The sequence below is a fragment of the Ambystoma mexicanum genome, chromosome 9, assembly GCF_040938575.1.
Source record: "Ambystoma mexicanum isolate Mex_15411 chromosome 9, UKY_AmexF1_1, whole genome shotgun sequence".
Taxonomy (NCBI): domain Eukaryota; kingdom Metazoa; phylum Chordata; class Amphibia; order Caudata; family Ambystomatidae; genus Ambystoma; species Ambystoma mexicanum.
Genome location: NC_090931.1, coordinates 542,255,894 through 542,275,699, shown reverse-complemented (window position 1 = coordinate 542,275,699; position 19,806 = coordinate 542,255,894). Strand labels below are relative to the sequence as shown.

The following is a 19,806-nucleotide window of genomic DNA, read 5'->3' as shown; positions in this document are numbered from 1 at the left end:
AAGAATCGTCTTTAAAACTCTGACACTGACCCACAAGTGCATTCACCTCACTGCTCCCGCCTACCTCTCAGAAAGAATCCACCCCGTCTCCACTACCAGGCCAACTAGATCACTGTATACCAACATGCTCTCTGTGCCACTAGTAAAAAAAAGCCAGAGCGGGCAGATCCAGTTTCCCCTATCTAGCACCCATTCACTGAAATGCCCTACCTCCCACGATCCGAGGTGAGGCCCCCCTCACCACTTTCCGCAAAGCTCTGAAAACCATCCTCTTCACATAAGGCTCCGCACATTAGCATGAATACTCACACATGATCCAATGCATAGGTTGTAACACAATGACCAAATGCAATGTCTGTAATAACAGCATGATGTTCTGTAATATCCATTATGTATCAACAACCGCTACCATGCCTGTACCTGTGTAACTAAGTTCTTGCAAGTAACAGCACCTCAATGCCCTTGGGCTGCTTGTGCACTATATAAATAAATAAATAACAATTGAAGAAGACAATCATTGCCCAAGCCAAGAGTCTTCCCATATTCTCAATGAAATCAACCTTTCCCAGAGTTAAGAAGCAATCTAACTGTACTGTACTGTGAAGTGGATAAGGTTGTATTGGCCTAAGATACAAGTTTGCAAGTATTACCTGAAGCTAAGCGGTTGGCACCAAGGCTTATGGGTAATTAATTGGGCTAAACACTGGTAAAAAGATGCAGATAAAGTTGGGGAAGGGAGATTGGCTGTTTGTAAAGACTATTTTGATGTTGACACAACCTGTAGTGCCAGAGACTGCTGAAGACAAAGAGAAGTGAGTCGGTTGTGGCAGACAGACCGAGGTAGAGGCTGCCTCTTTTTAAGACAGTTATTCAGAGGAAGGGTGCCTTGACTACTTGAAGTTGTCGAAGCCTGTCTAAAAGTACAAATCCCTGAAGCTGTTGTAGTAGTCCAAAGTACTGGAGCAGTAGTGGTATATATGGTTGTCAGTGGATGCAGTATTGTAGTAGTCCAAACCAAGAGGAGTACTGTGAGACAAAGGTGACTGTTCTCATAGTAACTGAAGCAGAAGTGAAGTTGTGACGCAGCAGTACTAATAAGTCATCCGGACAAATACCATTGTGAAGCCAAGTAAAATTGAAGCTGTTAAATTTGTACTAAGAAGACATCCTAACAAATGTTTCATTGTGAATCTCAAAACTGTAACCAATCCTGGGGAAGGGAAATCACCCAGGACAACAGAAGGTTATTCACAGACTGTGAATGCTGTTCCTGTGATGTTACATTGACATATATTTTCTTTGTGCATTTGTTGCTTAGTGTGAGGGCCAGTTATCCTGTGTTAGTGTGTTTCCTTAGCTTTGGTTAGGCAGTGAAATTCTCAGCAGAGTAGGGATAGTGAGATATTTTTTGAACATAATAAAATGGCAAATTTTGGTAAATCAACCAACAGCTACCTCGTATTACTGACCCCTCACATTCCTTCTTCAAATCTTTGTAATTCTCTAGTACAGAGGAATAATTAAAATAAGCAAGTCTAGATTATCAAACAACCTTGTATGCGTAATCCAAGGTGATCTTATTTTGAGCCTTCCCATTAGTATTTCCCTCGTAACCCTTCCCAGTAAGAAATCTTCAGGTTTGGCCATTTTCTTAACGCAGTAAAGCACTGGAGACAAAATACCCTTGGTGGATATCTGAAGACTTTATAGTTCCTACTATATTGCTACCTTGGGATAGTACCCTGGTAAGCGTGTCATTGATTGTTGCAGACCTACTTACATACCATCAAGTTGCCAAAATATTTTATCCTGAAAGTTTCTGTGCCATACATGGTTTCTGCTTCTACCTTTGCATCATACACTCTATGGGACCTACTTAGAGATGTCCCTCCATGTTTATATAAGGAATGTGAGTGATTGTGGCCTTTCCCCTTTTCATTTTATCAGCAGTGACTTTGGCTTGTGGTTTCCAAGACCCACTTTCTGAGAAAGTAATACACAAATACTTATAGATTTACTCAATAGAGTACTCCTCTCCATCTGTAAACCTTGGATCTGCTTATTGTGCCTCCAAACATTGCTTCCTTTGTTTTTATTAAGTCAAGCTCTAGGTTGTTACTCTGAAAATACTTCTTTGAGCCCCTCCAAATCTCCTGTCGCTTCCTGTCCTGATGCAACATCTTCTCTTCTGCTGCAACCCATTCAAAACTATCCACAAATTAACCCTACATTGTTTTTCAGATTCCTTGCCCATGCCCTAATCCTTTTGTTAAATTCCCGGATTGTGTACCAGTCTCTTCATTACATTCTGTAGGTCTGATCTTTTTTACAATATTCTCCATCTGTTCATAAGTCCTTAAACAACATTTCTCAAGTGCTCTGTATCATCACAACATTCCCAAGCACTGGCTGAAATGTGTCCTATATCTCCCTTGTACCTTTCTCGAAATTCCCCCAACTTTGCCATTATCTCTTCTCACATTTTCCTGCTCTGTCCTGAAGACCTATCCAAATTCCTCAGCTCTGACCAGATTTGTATTTGCCCACTCAAGACCTTTTTGAATAATTGTATCTTCATATTCTGCAGATATTTTAGTCATCACTGTTTAAAAAACATTGTATTTAATGTTACAGGACCACATGTATTTAATCCGAATAATATAATACCATGTTTCAAGAACTGGTCAAAGTGCAAAAATCCCCAAAAGCGTATCTTCTCTCCACCCCACAACTTGTAAAGTTGCGAATGAATCGACTTGTATATCATACAGTGCTACAGTCATCACAATTGATATTCACAACAAATGGCTTAGTCTATACCTTTAGGGTCTTCAAGTGTTTACCACAAACTCATGTAATGCTTAAAATTGGACAAAATGTGTTTAGGTTTGTTCTTGGGGAGTATTACAAAAAACCTACTCCTTTTTATTAAAGCAGATGAGGGCGTGAATCCAGTCTCCTCATCTAGGGGATGTTTTTGCACCCAGTTCACAGCACACCTTTGTTTAAGCATTGCTAATACAAGGCTAATAAACTTCGTAATATATTATAAGGTGTCTGTAAATGATCATAGTCTAAGTACACTGATAAGCAGGTACTTTGTGGCCAACAGTGTACGCAATACCATTTAGTACTTAACCTAGAACTTTCCCATCACAGCATGATCACAAGCTAAGAAGAAAAACCCTGCTGTGATACAGACTTGTGTTGTCTGACTGGGGTGCCATACCACCTCTGTACAAACCTATAATGCATATAACACAGTTTGTGGCTCGGAAAGACATTCCTAGAGACAGCACCAATGTAGTAACCCCTTTATCAAATATTCTTTTGGTAGGATTTCTTGGTGGAATTGATAGTCCGGGAAAGGGAAGAAGCTCAGAAACTGTATGAACCATCGGATGGATTGCAGCAGAGTCACCTTCTTAGCAAAGAATATCTGGCGAGCCCGGTCATCTTTCTCAGAAAGTGGATGGGAGAGGTACATATCAAAGCAAAGACATGGTCAACTGTAATAATGAAGCTTTTTTCATCGACTGGAAGAGTATACAGTTTGTATTTGTATTTTAAAGTACACCTCACCAAACATTCTATATTGACAATACACATACTGTATATTGTTTCTGGAAAAGTTTATTAACGTTTCTTGCTAAGGCCAGTTCATGTTTCTTTTTCAAGTTGTTATTGTCCGACAGTGGATATGTGAAAAAAGTTAAATGGGACCTGTCTGCAAGAGGCCAGTGGTAGGAGCGTGAGGAGGACACCAGGTTGTTTTGCCTTGTAATTCCTTTTTATGCATTTCCATGACTGCTAATGTTTGTGAGGACATTTTTGTCTGGCTATGCCATATTTTGATCTTGTTTCAGGTAGGGACGCCATTTAGAAGTCGCCAAGGGTCGCACCTGCAACCCCTGAAGCCTCGCTTGCTACCCCTGTGGTCTCGGTCTCCCTTGCTACTGCAAAAATAAAAATAAAAGAAATTGTACATGTATACATTTATATCACTTTACAGTGATATCATAGCCACATTTCCCGAAGTTTACCTCGAAACAATGCTATGTGATGCCACTTCCTGTTTTGTCAAGGGGTGAAAGGTCGTGTTCCATCGCTTCCTCTATTTCACTTCGGGGTGAGGTCATGTGATGTCATCAGAGGTCAAGGTTTGTGTGATGTCACTTCCGCTACCCCAGGCATTTTGGTGAAATAACGTCCATGGTTTCAGGTTTGTGTGTGCTTCTCACCAACCTGCCCATAGAGCTCTTTGACTGCTTACTGCACTAACACGCTCAAAGTCTACGTTCCAACACACAATAAGCATACAAACGTAACCACACACATAGCACTTGAATACCCCTCCCAACAGATTCAAACATCAGAACAATCCACCTCTACAACCAATTTACGAGCCCATGGCCAGTGCCTCCTTGCACGAAGGGCACACAATTCTCCCCTTCAGAAACAAATGCCTCTATGGCTGCTGTCAAACCAGAAAACCTAGATACTGACTTGCACTTGGAGCACAGGGTTCTTTCTGGCTGCACTCATCAACATAAGAGAACTTTGATTTTCTACTCTACTCTCATTCACTTCATCCACCCCTCTCTTTTTAGATTCACCAAAGTGCTTGGAGGCCTTCCAAATGGCAGCGGATCATGGTACAAATCACAATAACACAACATAAACATGCCATTCAAGCCGTAGGATTTCATAATGTGCAGTGCCACGAATCCAGCTTATTTTGACTGAAATTGTGTTTCAAGATTTGTGCATATGCGGTCATGGTCCCTTTTATTTTGCTAATTGGAGTCCAGACATTTTTTCCTTTTTCTGTGAATTGTAGTCCAGGATTTTAAATGGGAAAAATCCCGGACTACAAGTACCAGAATGCACTGAAAAAAGAAATGGGTCTTCTCCTAAATGGAATGAGGCATGTATCCGTTTTGCCAGATATTCTGAGAGCAAAGAGGTTGCTTTAAACAGTTAATTATTTTCCGGGATTTACATAAGTGGATATAAGTGGATATTCGACTGGTGATGAATAAGATCAAGAAATCGGAAACAGGAATATCAGTTCCAGTGCTGGGACTCTGGGAGGTGCCACTGAAAAGGCGTTTAGGGCAATCCGAAAGATGGTTCATGGATTCGCATTTTTTTTTTAAACCTCTTGAGATGTGCAGATTGTTTGGTGTTAATATGAGCACACTGATCAGTGTGCTGGTGAAGGGATGGGTACACTAATGGGCATCCTTGTCCTTCCGTGGGGTTCCCACTTCCCTCGCCCAGGCTTTGCCTCACCCAGGTTGGCCACTTGGGATTGCTAACACCAACTATCTAGTGCTAGCTCTTAGTGAGGGCCTAAAGGCAAAAACCGTATCTATCTGGCTCCCTCTGGGGATTTTCTAAGGATGCTCAAACCTAAAATGGCCCCAGTTTTTGTCAATGGGATCTAATGGCTCAAGGGTACCAATGTTAGACACGCTGGTTTACCCTCTCTCTGTCCCTCTCCCTCCTTTCCATGATCTCACTACGTTTTCAACAGTCAGTGATATGGTGCCCTGCTCACCCTTCTCTATTCGCCCCTCTCCCTTCTGCAACATCTGTTACACCCTCAGGTCTTCTGCCTCCACTTTCTCCTGACACGATACGAGTCATTTATAACGTGCCTGTATACAAGTGTTTCTAGGCGCGACAATGTCCCTCCGATGTTTACATTCTCTTTGCTCTACTTTCCTCACCCCTGTCCTTTCCTGCTCTTCTCACCGCTCTCTTATGTATTCCTTTCCCTCCAATCTACTCTCTACTCCACACCCCTCCACTTTCCAGCCCCCCTCCTCCATCTACTCCTTTGGGATCTAATCTTATCACTCTCCCACTTCTAACTACCCCCACCTGCATCACTCTGACCTCACCACTACTTCCACTGCCACCTTGCACTCTCCGCACACCTACCTACTATACCATACTCTCTCTTTCTTTAGCTCTGTAATTCCACCTAGATTTTCTCAATCACGTTGAACACGCCCCTCCTCACACTACTCTACATATAACCTGTACCACTCTCCCTCACAATCAGTACCTCACCCGTGCTCTGCTCCAACTCTGCCACAAACTCTTGAGCACTCCACTGTCTGTTCTCTCAGTCCACCTCCACACCCCCTGTCCTGACTCCTGCAGCCCACACTCTGCCTTCCATTCACTGACCTTATATACTGTTCTTTTCTCATACTAACTCCACATCCCCCTTTCCAGGGGTTCCAGCGCTCACCTGACTCTGTTGGCCAATCTGCGCCCGTCTTTTCCCCAGGGGGTGGGTTACACAGGTGCACAGCGTTAAAAACCCCTCGAACTCCTTGTTAGGGAGAATTCTCCGTAAAGGCTAATTTCCCAAACCTAGTGAGTCCCCCAGCAGCTTTGCTGGATTTTTGGGGTTTATTTTTTTTCTCCTGCTAAGAGTGAGACTCTTTTTCTCCCACTCTTAGACATGATTTGAGGTGTTCCTTTGACTTTGTATGTGTTCGGTGGGCTATGGGGTCCTTTACCCCATAGGGTTTCATGTGTTTTTGATATGTGGGTTATATAGCACCCTCCATGCAGTAACCCAGGGGTGTCGTAGCGACCCCCAAACATAGACTCCATACCCTGGGACTGACTACTGTCTCCCAGGGCATGTAAAGTCACCATCGGCTTTACTAGTCTTAAATTGTGAACAGAACCAGTACAAGCCATGCTATTGTGGACGTACTGGTCGGGGCAATTCGATTGCCCCGGGGTCTGTTGTTCGAGGGGGCACTGTCCAGTCCCCCCCGACCGATTTTTGGCTGGTGGCAGTGGATACTACTTTTTATATTCGACCGCGAATATATTCCTATGGGATTTTCCCATTGTTCGAGGCTACCACTTTTTAATATAGCCTCGAACATACCGCCGGTTTATTAAATTAATATAAATTCACCAGTTGGTATTTTTTGCTGAAACTTGGTTCCAAAATGGCGTTTGTGTTCGCTTCTGTGACTCCAACCCAAGTTGAGCCCTTTGTTCCACTTTTTGGCGGGCTTCTCCACAGAAGCCTCCAAAAGTGGTGCCACTCTGTCTGGGTACCACAGGGGGTATGGGTGGTTTAGGCACCCTGGACTGAGTTGTCTCGGCAACTCAAGTTGCACTCTTGTGTGATTGGACCAAGTGGTGAGCCGCCCGGCTCACCACTTAGCATGTTTGATTGACAGCTAGGCTGAATGAATGGGGGTTTTCTGCATAAAAGCAGGGCTTTGGGGACTGGAGCTTCAGAAGTCGCCACAGGACCTAAAGAATCCGAGGAGGGAGAAGCCGAGCTGACCTGCAACGACGTCACCACCGGTGGAGCCCTGCTGAACCGTCTCACCACTTTTCCCGACGACAGAGGAGATCTCCAGTCCGGAGAGTCTTCTTCCTTTGACTGGTGGGGATAACCAGTTTGCCCGTCTTTTCGCCTTCCTGGACGATCTCGTGGCCGCCTTGCCCGTGCCGAGCACCCCGGCAACCGGAACACGACGGTTTACCACTACCGCGAAGAAAATGGTAGTACCTTGTAACCGGAGAACTCTGTGGCTGGTTTCTTCCCTGGCAGTGCAACGACCTTCATCTTTCCTCCACGTCGAGACCTCCTCTTCCTCTGGACGAAACACCGACTTGCACCCGCTGCCAGGAACAACTGCCCCTGCTGGAGAGTTCTTCCCATTTCAGGTATTGTGTCCCGCCTGGTTTCCCTTGCGACAGATCGTTCGGGGTGATGGTAAATCCTCGACTTTCTAACCTGGGGCCTGTTAACTAACTTTTCCTGACTTGATCTCAATCTTTTATGAACTATCTACAAAGACTCTTTGGGCATAACCCCACTGTGTGATCCTGGACACATTTTGCTTGCTCTCTCTAAGAGTGGGCCGGGCATTTGAACTTCTTTGCTCTCCAGTAGACTTTGCCTAACCTGCCTCACTGTGGTTCTTTGAAAGGTATTGAAATTTTGTGCTTCCATATCTTTGCCTTTTCCCTCCCTTTTTCTATAACTTATTAGAGTGCCATCTTATGTTAAGCGCTCACCCCTGTCTGAAAATAAGTGGTGTTTCTCATTAAGACTTGTCTAATAAGTAATCAGGGTTGTATATATAATAGTGACTGTGTGTTGAAATTACTTATCTCTTTTTGTGCTAGTGTAATTTACAAGTGTGTCTTTAAATAAATAATTATATACTTTTACACCAAAGCTCTGGTCAGTGTTTGCTTGTGCTACTGTATCTCTGTACCTATTGTGTATACACTATATACTGCCTAACTCTTCTTGAGAGAAGTCTGACTGCTCAGCCACAGCTACCAGGTAAATCTGGGTGGTACAGACTGCTACCAATTGGGTTTACTGCCAACCACCTGTAGTCCTAAATCTTTTGCAGTGGTCCCTAAGGGAACTGCACAGGTTTCTGCCTAAAGCTCCTTTTTGGTTTCTGTTTGCAGGGAAGCAGCAAAATGTTCAGGCTGCTCATTTCCCATGTTGCTTCCTCCAGGTGCTGGTTGCCAATTCCTTTTCTGCTGCCCCACCATTCACCTGGGGTTGTTTGTTGCATCTCTGTTTGACAACAAGAATTGGCATCCCTTCCATTCCTGTTCGTGATTCTGTTCTCCTGCCTCTGGTCTGGGTTTTCTTAGTTGCTCCCAGGTGCATTCTCGGATTTGCTTTTCTGACACTGCAAGAAGAGAGCAGAGGCCAAAAATAGTACTGGAAGGGCATTGTGCAACAGGGTGGTACCTACCTTGACAAGCATTGCACATTTAAGGACAGAGCCCCCTGCTCTACCTCCAACTCTCCACCTCTGGGACAGGGCTGGCTCTGACTTGCTCTCAGGTATTCCAGGTCAGGAGGGGCCCCACGTCCAAATCCTGAGCCGGTTACAACTGACATATGAAATCTGATGGCACACCACAAGTTTAACTACTATTCTTTTTTCTTTATTGTAGGGGTTTGTGAGCATTCTAGATTTTCCTGCCATATTGCTGATCTGGGACCAGCTGTATATGCAGGACTGGAATAGAAAGGTGATGGAAAATTTCTGCCTTGCTGTCCTCATGTTACTGAAATATTCCCTAATGGAAGCCGAAGATTGCCCGGCCTTAAGACAGGTGCAGTTCTTTCTTTACATGCATTCCAACTATTTCTTTATCCATGTCATAACAGTCCTGTTCTAATATTTGTATCTAAATATATGTATGTATTATGTTTTTTTGATGGACTTTTTGGGAGGGGTATATTAGAGGGGGATATAAAGCAACTGGCTCATAGATGATACATAGCAAACACTGCTCTGCTGCCACTGGCCCATCCGTAATTCCTCATTTTTTTCTTACAGAATCCAAAGTGCTAAAAAAAGCTGCTCTATAGTAATATATATTAAGTAGACATTTCATTATCGATACATCATGATTTAGAGCTTGGGAGGCTTGGGGAAACAACCCAATGACGCTGAAACACTATTGAAGCAGAGATATATATTACAAAGTTATGTGAGAAGGTAAACATGGACAGACTTAGTCCCGTGTTTAACTTACATGCAGACCAAATCGTATCCTATTTCCTTCATTGACATTTGCTGGAATACATCTTCTTTTCCCTAGGGGACAGATCCGTGAGGTCTGGCTGATACCTTCAATGCTTGAGTATTGCTTTATTGGTCAGAAAGAGAGCTCAGTAGCACAAAAGTTCCCAGTTCCTCAGTAGGCAGAAGCTCTGTGGAAGAAAAAAAACAAAGTGAATCAGAATAGGTCCTTTGGTAACTGCCCAGTTCTTGTGAACATTTATCACAGTTGTTTTCAAACGGATCCTGGCCTGACCATATTAGAAGCATCATAAATATCAAAATAAGGTCTGAGATTCCCTCGACCAGCACAAACACAGCCCATTGACCTGTTCTTGGGTGGATAGCCCCCACACTGTAGCTCACTGTGCTTTTCACAGAGGAGACATTTCCATATGCATATCAATCTTTGCCCCACCCAAAGGCCGCCCAGCACCGAAATGCTATTCAAAAGTCTTCTGAAAGAAAGTACCAACAGCGATCCCAGACAAGTGTTTCGGCCTAGTTGGGCCTCATCAGTGAGGGGGGAGGTCTGCCTCACTGAGCACAGTGAGCAAGGGGTCCACATCTGGATTTCCCATGTAACTTAGGATGAGAACCCAAAGTACCTCAAAATATGCAAAAGAAGGTCTGGGAGTCCCTCTACCGGTTTAAACACAGCCCATTTACCTGTTCTTTGGTGGATGGCCGCCGGTTGAGTCTCAACCACGCTTTAGCTCACTGCACTTTTCACAGAGGAGAAATTTCCATATGCATATCAGCATATTATCCCACCCAACGGCAGTCCAGCACCGAAATGCTAGGCAAATCTCTTCTGAACAAGAGTATCAACAGCAACCCCAGACAGGTGTTTCGGCCTAGTCAGGCCTCATCAGTGAGGTGGAGCTGTGCCTCTCTGAGCACAGTGAGCAAGGGGTCCATGTCTCGATTACCCTGGTAATTTAGTGTGAGAACCCTAGGTCATTAGGCCGTGTTTGTTCTTGCTGAGGGGCGCCCATACCTCCTTTTCTATGTTTAAGGAACTTTGGGTCGGTAACCCCAAGTTACCTATGGTTATTCAGATGTGGACTCCTTTCTCACTGTGCTCAGAGAGGCACAGCTCCACCTCACTGATGAGGCCCGATTAGGCTGAAAACACGTGTCTGGGGTTGCTGTTGGTACTCTTGTTCAAAGGAAGATTGCCTAGCATTTCGGTGCTGGACTGCTCAAGTGGGCGGGACATAGATTGATATTCAAATGTATATTCCTCCTTTGGGAAAGGTACAGCAAGCTAAAATGTGGCTACAGACTCTCGAGGGGGTACCTTCCCATAGAACAGGTCATTAGGCCGTGTTTGTTCTTGCAGGGGGAGCCTGTATCTCTTTTTCTATCATAAATAATAACAAAGCTTAGAAGGGTTGCAAATAAGCTAATTAGAACTGGGTGGAGGTGTTTCCCTAGAGACAAGCTGTGCACAGAGATTGTAGTCTCCAGGGGCTCAGCCAGAGTGCCCATCTCCTGCCCTCCCCATCTATCAGTTTGTACTTGAACTATTCAAAAGACAGAATTTTGCTGTGCACACAGAACAATTTCCAATATAGAATGCCCAAGCCAGACACATATTTACAATTCATTTTCCTGTTATTTACCTTAAGTGCTTCATTATCCAAGAGAGATGCCTCAGTACACAGCGAGACGTCCCCATACTCAGGATCGCTTCTTTACATTCTTTCAAACTGTGGGCTACAGAAAGAGGGCAATGACCAGCTTGGGATATCTTGCCCGGCATCGACAGGTATGAGAAATAACTCGTAGCCACTACCTGACTGTGAAGTTGCACCCAATTAGGTTTTGTATTGGTTGAGGGGGTCACAAAGCGCAATGAGGCATGTGCCATTGTCCAAGGTAGGACTTCATAGCTCATTTAGGATGAACCACTGGCAGTAGATTACAGGGTAATAGGGAGGTGTTGTATGCCTATGACCCAATGTGTGCAGAATATCACTTCAGGATGATGTTGCTGCATGACCCAGCAGCATTTGCGTACGCTGGCTGCACCCCTCACTCACTCCAATATTATCAAGAAAGAAGCCATATGGTCTCCAGGTAGAAAGAACCGAATGATGTTTAAATAGTTACTGATGCTGGTAAAGATAGGTGTATAACACTGGGCTAATATTTTCCTTAAACATATGTAGGTTGAATATATGCCTATCTGGGTCCCGGTGTTGTCGTACGGGAGAAGGAACACAGGGGAAGGCACACTAATTGTCAAAAAACAAAACTTTGTTTTATTCTGATCTAAACCACACTTCTTGGTACAGAAATAACAAAACCAGGTACCTCCACGGCTATGGCAGGACAGTATCTGTAGCATGGGCTCAAGATTACCTCAAGGATGTCTTGGGTACGTACCTTTGGAGGTCTCTATCCTCTTGGCCCATGCTACAGATACTTCAGCCCAGGTCACTAGGTCTTGGGTTGAGTTGAAAAAACGCCTACAGGTTCTAAGGGATACTATCAAAGGACCAAAAAGGAAGATTCTGTGAAAACCATTCCAGGATGGTGGAGTAACTCGGTCAGCGAAATGTAGTTCTTAAACTACCTGCTTTAAGGGTCTATGGACCCGTGTCCAGTCTTTAATTTAATCCATGCGCTTCCATGGTGTCTGTACCCACAGTGTGTCTTTTAGTCAGGTTCTTGGGGTAAAGGCCATTCTTAGGTTTTGGTGGCTTTTTGGAAACCACAATTCTCTTGGGTTTCCTGGCTCAAGGAAACATCAGGCAAAGGCCCCAGTAGACCCCTTATACTCTTTTCTCCTGCCAACTGCATCTTTCTTACAGCATAGCCTACTTGGCTATCCACCTCCTGTTTCTTAGCTTCTTCCATTGCTGCTCTTCTAAATAGTATAATTAAAGAACACCAACACATTGGAAATCCGTCCAACTCCCACAAAGTCTGAGAGCTTCTGCCTTTTTTTTTCTATAGTTTGGCTTGGGTGCTAATTGTATTTGATCAAAATGGTTGCCAGAGTAAAAGGAATGAAACAAAATAACATTTTAAAGTGACAACTTTACTGTATACAATATATACTTTATTCAAAAGAATGTTCTTAAAAATACATTTTAAAAGTATTTTTTACTCATCATAACTTCTTTTGTTGTTTGAAAAACACCATGCATTCAGTCAGACTTGTATTTCGTGCACATGAAGAACTCATGCGTTCATATACTGAAGTAAATATAAAGCTTCAGTATTGATATCAAGCATGGTTTTTCAAGAGTACATTGCTTTATGGTTAGGTACATATAAATGGTGAATGGAGCTTTTATTTTCAATGATAGTCAACAAAAGGTTAATTTTGAAACACAGGGCTTCATTTACAAGTTTGGCGGTATTCTGGCTATAAATTACCGAAATACTGTCAAACACAATTACCGCTATGGCCACTTGGTCTCGTGGAGTTACCACAAGATTACAATTGATGTTAATTCCCCATTTGTGGAGTCCTATGGACTCCATGGGAATTTTTGAGGCATTGACTGCTGGCGGAAATACTGTGTGGTAAAGCCACCGATTTTTGGCAGTAAAGTGGAGGATTTACCTCCTGCAACAAGCTGGAGGTAAATCCTCCACTTTTTCTCCACAAATTGGCAGATTTACCACATGGTAATTCTGAGGAATTTGACCATCTGCACAGTGTGTGCGCGCTCACCTGATCTTTTTTGACATTTTATATAAAATTGAATGATGGTAGATCAACCTCTGGAAAATGGGTGGTGCTAATCCACACAAATGTATGTATGCTCCCCAGATGACATACACATAGAAGCTTGAACACAGCCTACAGGTGCAGTCCTCCCTGTCATATTTAGTTGGGATCTGGCAGGTGGAGTACACGATGCATCTCAGGAGGAGGAGGGCCAAAACCTTCCTCCTGCCATGGCCAACCTAATTTGCTATCAAGGCTCCATAGATCCTCCCTGTCCTTTTGTTTACCCTCTGCAGATGGTGGCAGCAATTAGAATAATTAACATACTAATAGAGTATACTTCAAACAGGCCCACTTGGGGCCTGGCTGCAGAGGCTAAAACAAGAGTCAGGAAACCCCAACAACCTTTGATATCCACTGTGCCAACCTGAAGCCAGCTCTCGCCCGTCAGTATCAAGGGCAGTGAAGTGTCATGCCTGGGACTGCATGTTTACAGTAGTCAACCCTGGAAGGGGTCCCCATTCAGAAGGTACGAGTATGTAGATCGATGGAGACAGAGTCTGTTCTCACCGCAGCTTCAAGGGAGACCTGCTGCTTTAAACAGGAACCACAGAGAGCTCCATTAACTAGAGAGACCTTTTGATCCACAACAGACAGGAAGATGGGTGGGGCTTAGTATTACATGTTTCCGCCCCTTTACCTTTTCTGTTGAAAGCACTCTGGTTATGACCTCATGTATACAGGAGATTGTTGGTGGGGAACCAGGATTGGTTAATTAAGGTAGGCTTAGTCTACACCAATCACTGTGGCCCTTTTGGCTTTAAAAGTGGGCTGATCCCCTCTTTTGGGCAGATCATCTGAAGACTTTGCAAGGAGTAACGAGAATAACTAATTTGAACCCTGGCTAAAGGTACAGTCTGCCTTGCAGCTTCCGCCAGTGAAGGAAGGCCAGGATTTCCAAAGAGGGAAGCAAGATCCCTCCCCTAAACATCTCCCAGGGAAGAGAGGGAGATACTGAATCCAGAGGACCCTCCAGCAGCTCCATAACAGGTACCCAGCCAGCATACAGCATGTCCTGCTAGGCTCTGCAAGCAAACTTCCTAGGTGGGAAGTGCCAGCGAGTCTCTGAATCAAACCCAGGAGACGGCCGGTGCCTGCAACACTCTCCTCAGCTTTGGGCCATCCGCCTTAAAGGACGACACAAGCCTAGTGAAGAAGCTAGGAGGAGTGCATCGACAAGCATCAACCAGCGTCTGCCTTAAAGGACATTTTCGAGCCCCTCGAGCTGCAATCGGCTGCACCACTGACTGTTGTCACGCCGCAGTCGCTAACGCCGTCTGAGCTGCCTCAACCCATGCTTCAGACCCAACAACCAGCACTGAGACAACGATTCCTGACCCCAAGCCGCTGTGTAGGCCATCCTGCAGCCGTTTGTCCAGCCTCGCTTGCCGAACTGCCTGCCGCCTGATACCCGCAGCTGTCTCCCTCCTTTAACTCTGTAGCAGGAGCTGCGAAGTACCCTGAAACCGACTCAACCACGTCGAGCACCAAGAACCTCTACAAGCACAACGTACATTGTGGTTCTGTCCCCCTGGTCCTTCTCCAAAGGCTCCCAGTGACATTTTACAACCCATTGCCCCCTTTGTGCTGAAACCAAGTATCCTTGAACTACTGCGATTAATTACTTTACTGACTACCATCCTGTCAGTATCCAGAGTGCCTCCTTTTCCTTATTGAAACTGTGTCTCCTCTGCATTCCTTTACAGGGTGGGTTGTATTGTGTAGTGTGCTAGAACTGTCTGTTGAATAATAATAAACTAGATATTTGTATACAACCTTGACTGGACATTCCCTTTTATTATTGGGTAATAATTGTATTTTTGCTGTGTTGCAACTAATAAATGATCCACGACCTTGCAGAGATAAGCCTGACGTTCCGTCCACATTACCAAAATTGGACAAGCAGGTTTATAATTTGCTTGTGTTTTCAATCTGTTCAGATCCCTTCTGGTGTACTAGCGGTGTGGGGTTGATTGATGGTTTATAAATCGATATTCATCCCTGGACCACTGGTGCCCTGGAAGTTGATTCATCACATTGGTGGAATGCGGGCAGATCTGGTTGGAGCCTTGTGCAGAGTTTAGTCCCCCAACAATAAAAGTACTGTTGCAGGCAATGTTTAGATCCTGCTAGGTATTTGTAATAATCATGGATCTTGACATGGAGACTGTGAAAGGCATGACCAAGGATGTCCTGCGCGTCGTATGTCAAGAGAGGGGACTTCCCTATAGTACTAAGGTTAATAAAACTGAGTTAATGACCGGCCCCCAAGCTTTGGTAGAAGCGAGGGCGGTTGGGGAGAAGACCCCAGGGGACAGGCTAGGCCTGTGTACCCGAATGGAAAAGACCTTCCGGAGGGGGAAATGGAAGAAGACGAGGAAGACAGCATGAGCAGTGTTTCTCGCCAACCATCCCGCCGGGGGGCAAGCATGGTTTCTCAACCCTCTCGACTGTCGGTGAGGTCAGTGGCTAGTGCAGCATCACGCAGGTCCCAGGCCTCAGCATAGTAGCCCAGTAATTGTTCAGGCTGTTAATGAGGTAGCGGCTAGAAAGCTGCTGCTGGAGGAGAGGAGACTAGTGCTGCAGGAACAAAAAGAGCGGGACAAGGTCCCCATAAAGCGGGACAGGGCCACCATAGAGCTGCGCAAGCTGGCGCTTGACGAGAAGGAGGGCAACAGATCCACCTCTAGGGAAAACAGCAGTAGTGGCTTAAACCAAAGTGCCCGGGATAAGCCCCGGTGGCACATCCCCAAGGACTTAGTGCAGGCTTACCAAGTGGGGAAGGATATTTGACTGGTTTGAAGCGCTCAAGCTGGCTTTTAAGCTACAGTAGGTGGAGGAGGTACTGTGGGGTGCAGCCCTGATGAGTCCCTTACTGACACCAGGAACGGATGCAATTATTCAGTTAACTCCTGAGAAAAGGCCCGTTTATGAAAGCATGAAGGCGGCCCTCCTCAGGAAGTTCTGTAAAATCCCAGAACAGTATCTCAAGAGCTTCAGCGAGCTCAGAAAGAAAAGTGGGCAGACATTTGAAGCGTTCAAACACCAGCCGTTGAAATATCTGAGCGTGTACGTGGCTGCTAACAAAGTTGACACATTTAAAGGAATGTACAATTTGATTGCGTGTGAGCATGTATTGAAGAATTGTGAGGTTGACCTATACCAATCTTGTGGACAAGACTATCACATACCATAGGGAGCTTGCAAAGGCTGCCAAGGGGTTTGTAAATACTCAATCCAGAAAAAAGCTCAGGCAAGCACACCCAAACTGGAAGAGAAATCTTCAGACAAAAAAGTAAACCAGGTTGGGTAGGAGAAAGGTCCAACCTACTCCTCTTTAAAGTCAGGTCCCCAAAAGAATGAATAGAAATCCCAAAACTTTAGTTCAACTGTATACACTGAAAAGAAGAGCACATGCACCCCTAACACTTTCACCAACCAAAGGTTGTTTCGTGTGTAAGGAGCTGGGCCATAGGAAAGGGGATCCTGCTCTCAAAGGCTTACACAAGCGATCCATAGTGAATGTTGGACTCATGGAAGATGTCATCATTAGTGTAGGCCTCCTAGAGGAGGACTTGCCACTAGGCCAAGGATTGGCTGAATGTGGATTTGTTGCATTGAGTGGAAACAGTAAGGGTCTCCAGAAGAGATCCCAGTTACGAATAATACCCAACTCTATTTAGAATATGTGTATATCAATGGACACAAACCTCCTGCGGTCTGAGGCACCGCGGCAAACGTCACTGCTGTCACCCGGCAGTGGGTACAGCCAGGCCAATATATAGATGTGCTAGTTTGTAGCATCATTGGGTTTGACGGAAAGAGTAAGTGCCCCTTGGCGACCGTAGAGTTCAGCTTGCGAGGTGAAACGACCCAGCTGCGGGTAACGGTAAAAGACTCCATCCCTGTCCCATGTCTGTTGTGTAATGATCTTCCTGATCCTGTGATAGTCGCTGAGGCTACCTGATCAAGGGCCAAAGAGATAGCCAGATTGAACACTCTCAGAGCCTTAGGGCCTGGAGTGCTTCCAGAGAGCTTGTTGGAAGGACCGTCTTGGCCGGTAGCCCCTAGTCCAGTTCCACAGACTGCTGAGTCACCTACTCCTGCAGGAGTGGGGCCAGTAGACACTGAGGACCCTACTTTGGTAGCAGGGGACTCAGTGACTTCAGAGTTGCCTGGCACAGCGCAGGAACCTGAGCTGGAGTACCAGGTGGGCACAGATCTGAAGGGCCTACCCAATTTGGATGAGTTTACATCAGCTGGGGGCCCAGATCAGACTGACACGAAGTGTCCCACTCATGCGGGTCTGCGGAAGCAGGCGGATGAGAAGGCTATGGGCAAGGCCCCAGGACTATTCAAAGTGTACTGGGAGGATGGACTCCTGTAAAGTGAGCCAAAATACTCGCAGGGCGAGGGCACCAGAAGCTTGGTGATTCCCCAGTGCCACAGAAAGTTCCTTTTGGATTTGGCTCACCAAATTTGTTTAGCGGGTCACTTTTGGAGTGACTAATATATCGGACCGGTTGTCTGTTCACTTTTACTGGCCGCAGTTTGCCGTAAAGGTTAAGGAATTTATGCGGTCCTGCCCGACTTGTCAAGCTTCTGGCAAGTCAGGTGGTGCCACAAAGGCCCCCTTAATTCCACTACCTGTGGTTGGGCAGCCTTTTCGGAGAATAGGCATGGATATTGTTGGTCCTTGGGATCCTCAAACCAGCTCAGGGAATAGATACATCTTGGTGGTGGTAGACCATGCCACAAGTTACTCTGAGGCTGTCCCTCTGAGGAGCATCAAAGCCCCTGTGGTTGGAAAGGCTCTGATTGGGATGATCTCCCGTGTCAGATTCTCCAAGGAAGTCGTTTCTGAGAGGCGATCAAACTTCATATCAGCATATATGAAGGCTATGTGGGAATAGTGTGGAGTCACCTACCAGGTCTCTGCCTCCTTCCATCCACAATCAAATGGGCTTGTTGAGCAGTTCAACAAGACCCTGAAAGGCTTGGAAGAGCACCTGAAGAGAACATGGGATATTATCCTGCCATGCCTTCTGTTCGCCTACAGGGCGGTGCCACAGAACGGATTAGGATTTAGCCCCTTTGACCTTCTGTTTGGACACCCTGTGCGAGGTCTCCTTAGTGTAGTGAAAGGGATGAGAGGGCATCCCCTCATCCCCTACACGAAATGTGGTAGACTGTGTACTTGGTCTTCGTTCTAGAATGGCAAAGTACATGGAACAGTCAACGAAAAACCTAAAGGCCAGTCGGGAGCTAATGAAGCACTGGCACGACCAGAAGGCCACAGTGACAGTCTATGCTCCCAGCCATTGGGTGTGGATTCTAGAGCCTGTCAAAGCCAGTGCCCTTCAGGACAAGTTCACCGAGCCTTACTGTGTGCAGGAAAAAGTCAGTGAGGTGAATTACCTGTATCTGTTCAGATCCCTACTGGTGTATTAGAGGTGTGGGGCTGATTGATAGTTTAGAAACCGATATTCATCCCTGGACCACTGGTGCCCCGGAAGTTGATTTGTCACAGTAATACCACCCAGAGTAAATCCGCCCAAATAATAATTTGACTGTGCTGGAAAAGTGACAGTAATGGAATTACCGCCACTTTTTTCCTGCACCTCTAACCTTATAATGAGGCCATATGTTAATTCATTGTTAGTTAATTGTGAAACTGACCACTTCATTTCAATGCAGAAACCACCATGTTATGACATGAGGGCGATTTCTTTGTCGCCCAGTCTTCCCTAGAGGTAACGAACAAGCAAGTCTTTCATCCTTGGGGTGTGGATTAGCCTAATATAGGGTGTATATCTATAATTGAATAAATTAGAAAAACCACTGATAAGTGGGTGGAGTATGAAACTCATTCTCGGGAGGATAGCTCGGTGGCAACTTGCTTGCCTTGGAAGCAAGACGACACAGAGCAACGCAGGTTCGATCCCCGGGTCCGCGCTTAGAAACCTCTGGGTATTAAGCGCGTTATAAATAACCAATCATATCATATCATTCCAAAATATGAATTCACTTAGGGTTGCAAATGCAGTAGTAGAGTGTGGGAGGAAAACATGGGTTTTGAACATTTTAATGAGCTCCTTGATTACTTTGCTGCTTAATAATAATGTTCAGCCAGTGCTAACTGTCATGTTTAAAAAATACCTTATTGTCGTTGCTGTGCGAGACCTATGTTCTAATGTGCATGTCTGAACTTCAAAGGCTTTACTGCCTCGTATCTAGCCATGTGTGAACTTTAGAAGTAGCTTGCACAGCAGAACTAGGAATGTATCGCTGTTTGCCTTCCATCCTGCGTGAAAACGCAGCCTCTGCCTAAGACTTGTATGATGAGGTACTGTTCATTCACCTGAAACATTGTTGCTTAATGATACCATGCTATGTCTGGAAGCTCCCTCTCCATTGAAATGCATGTGTGCTCTCTTGAATAAAGTCCACTGTCTGGAG

The 19,806-nt window shown here is 45.2% G+C and overlaps 1 protein-coding gene across 1 annotated transcript in view; it reads left to right on the top strand.

The window, feature by feature from the left end:
* LOC138488252 (uncharacterized) overlaps window positions 1-19,806 on the top strand; it is a 2,582,589-nt gene that overhangs the window by 777,807 nt on the left and 1,784,976 nt on the right. The window contains exons 11-12 of the mRNA XM_069615092.1: window positions 3,338-3,481; window positions 8,983-9,144. Of these exons, the coding sequence (XP_069471193.1) occupies window positions 3,338-3,481; window positions 8,983-9,144 (306 nt within the window). The remainder of the gene's footprint in view (window positions 1-3,337; window positions 3,482-8,982; window positions 9,145-19,806) is intronic.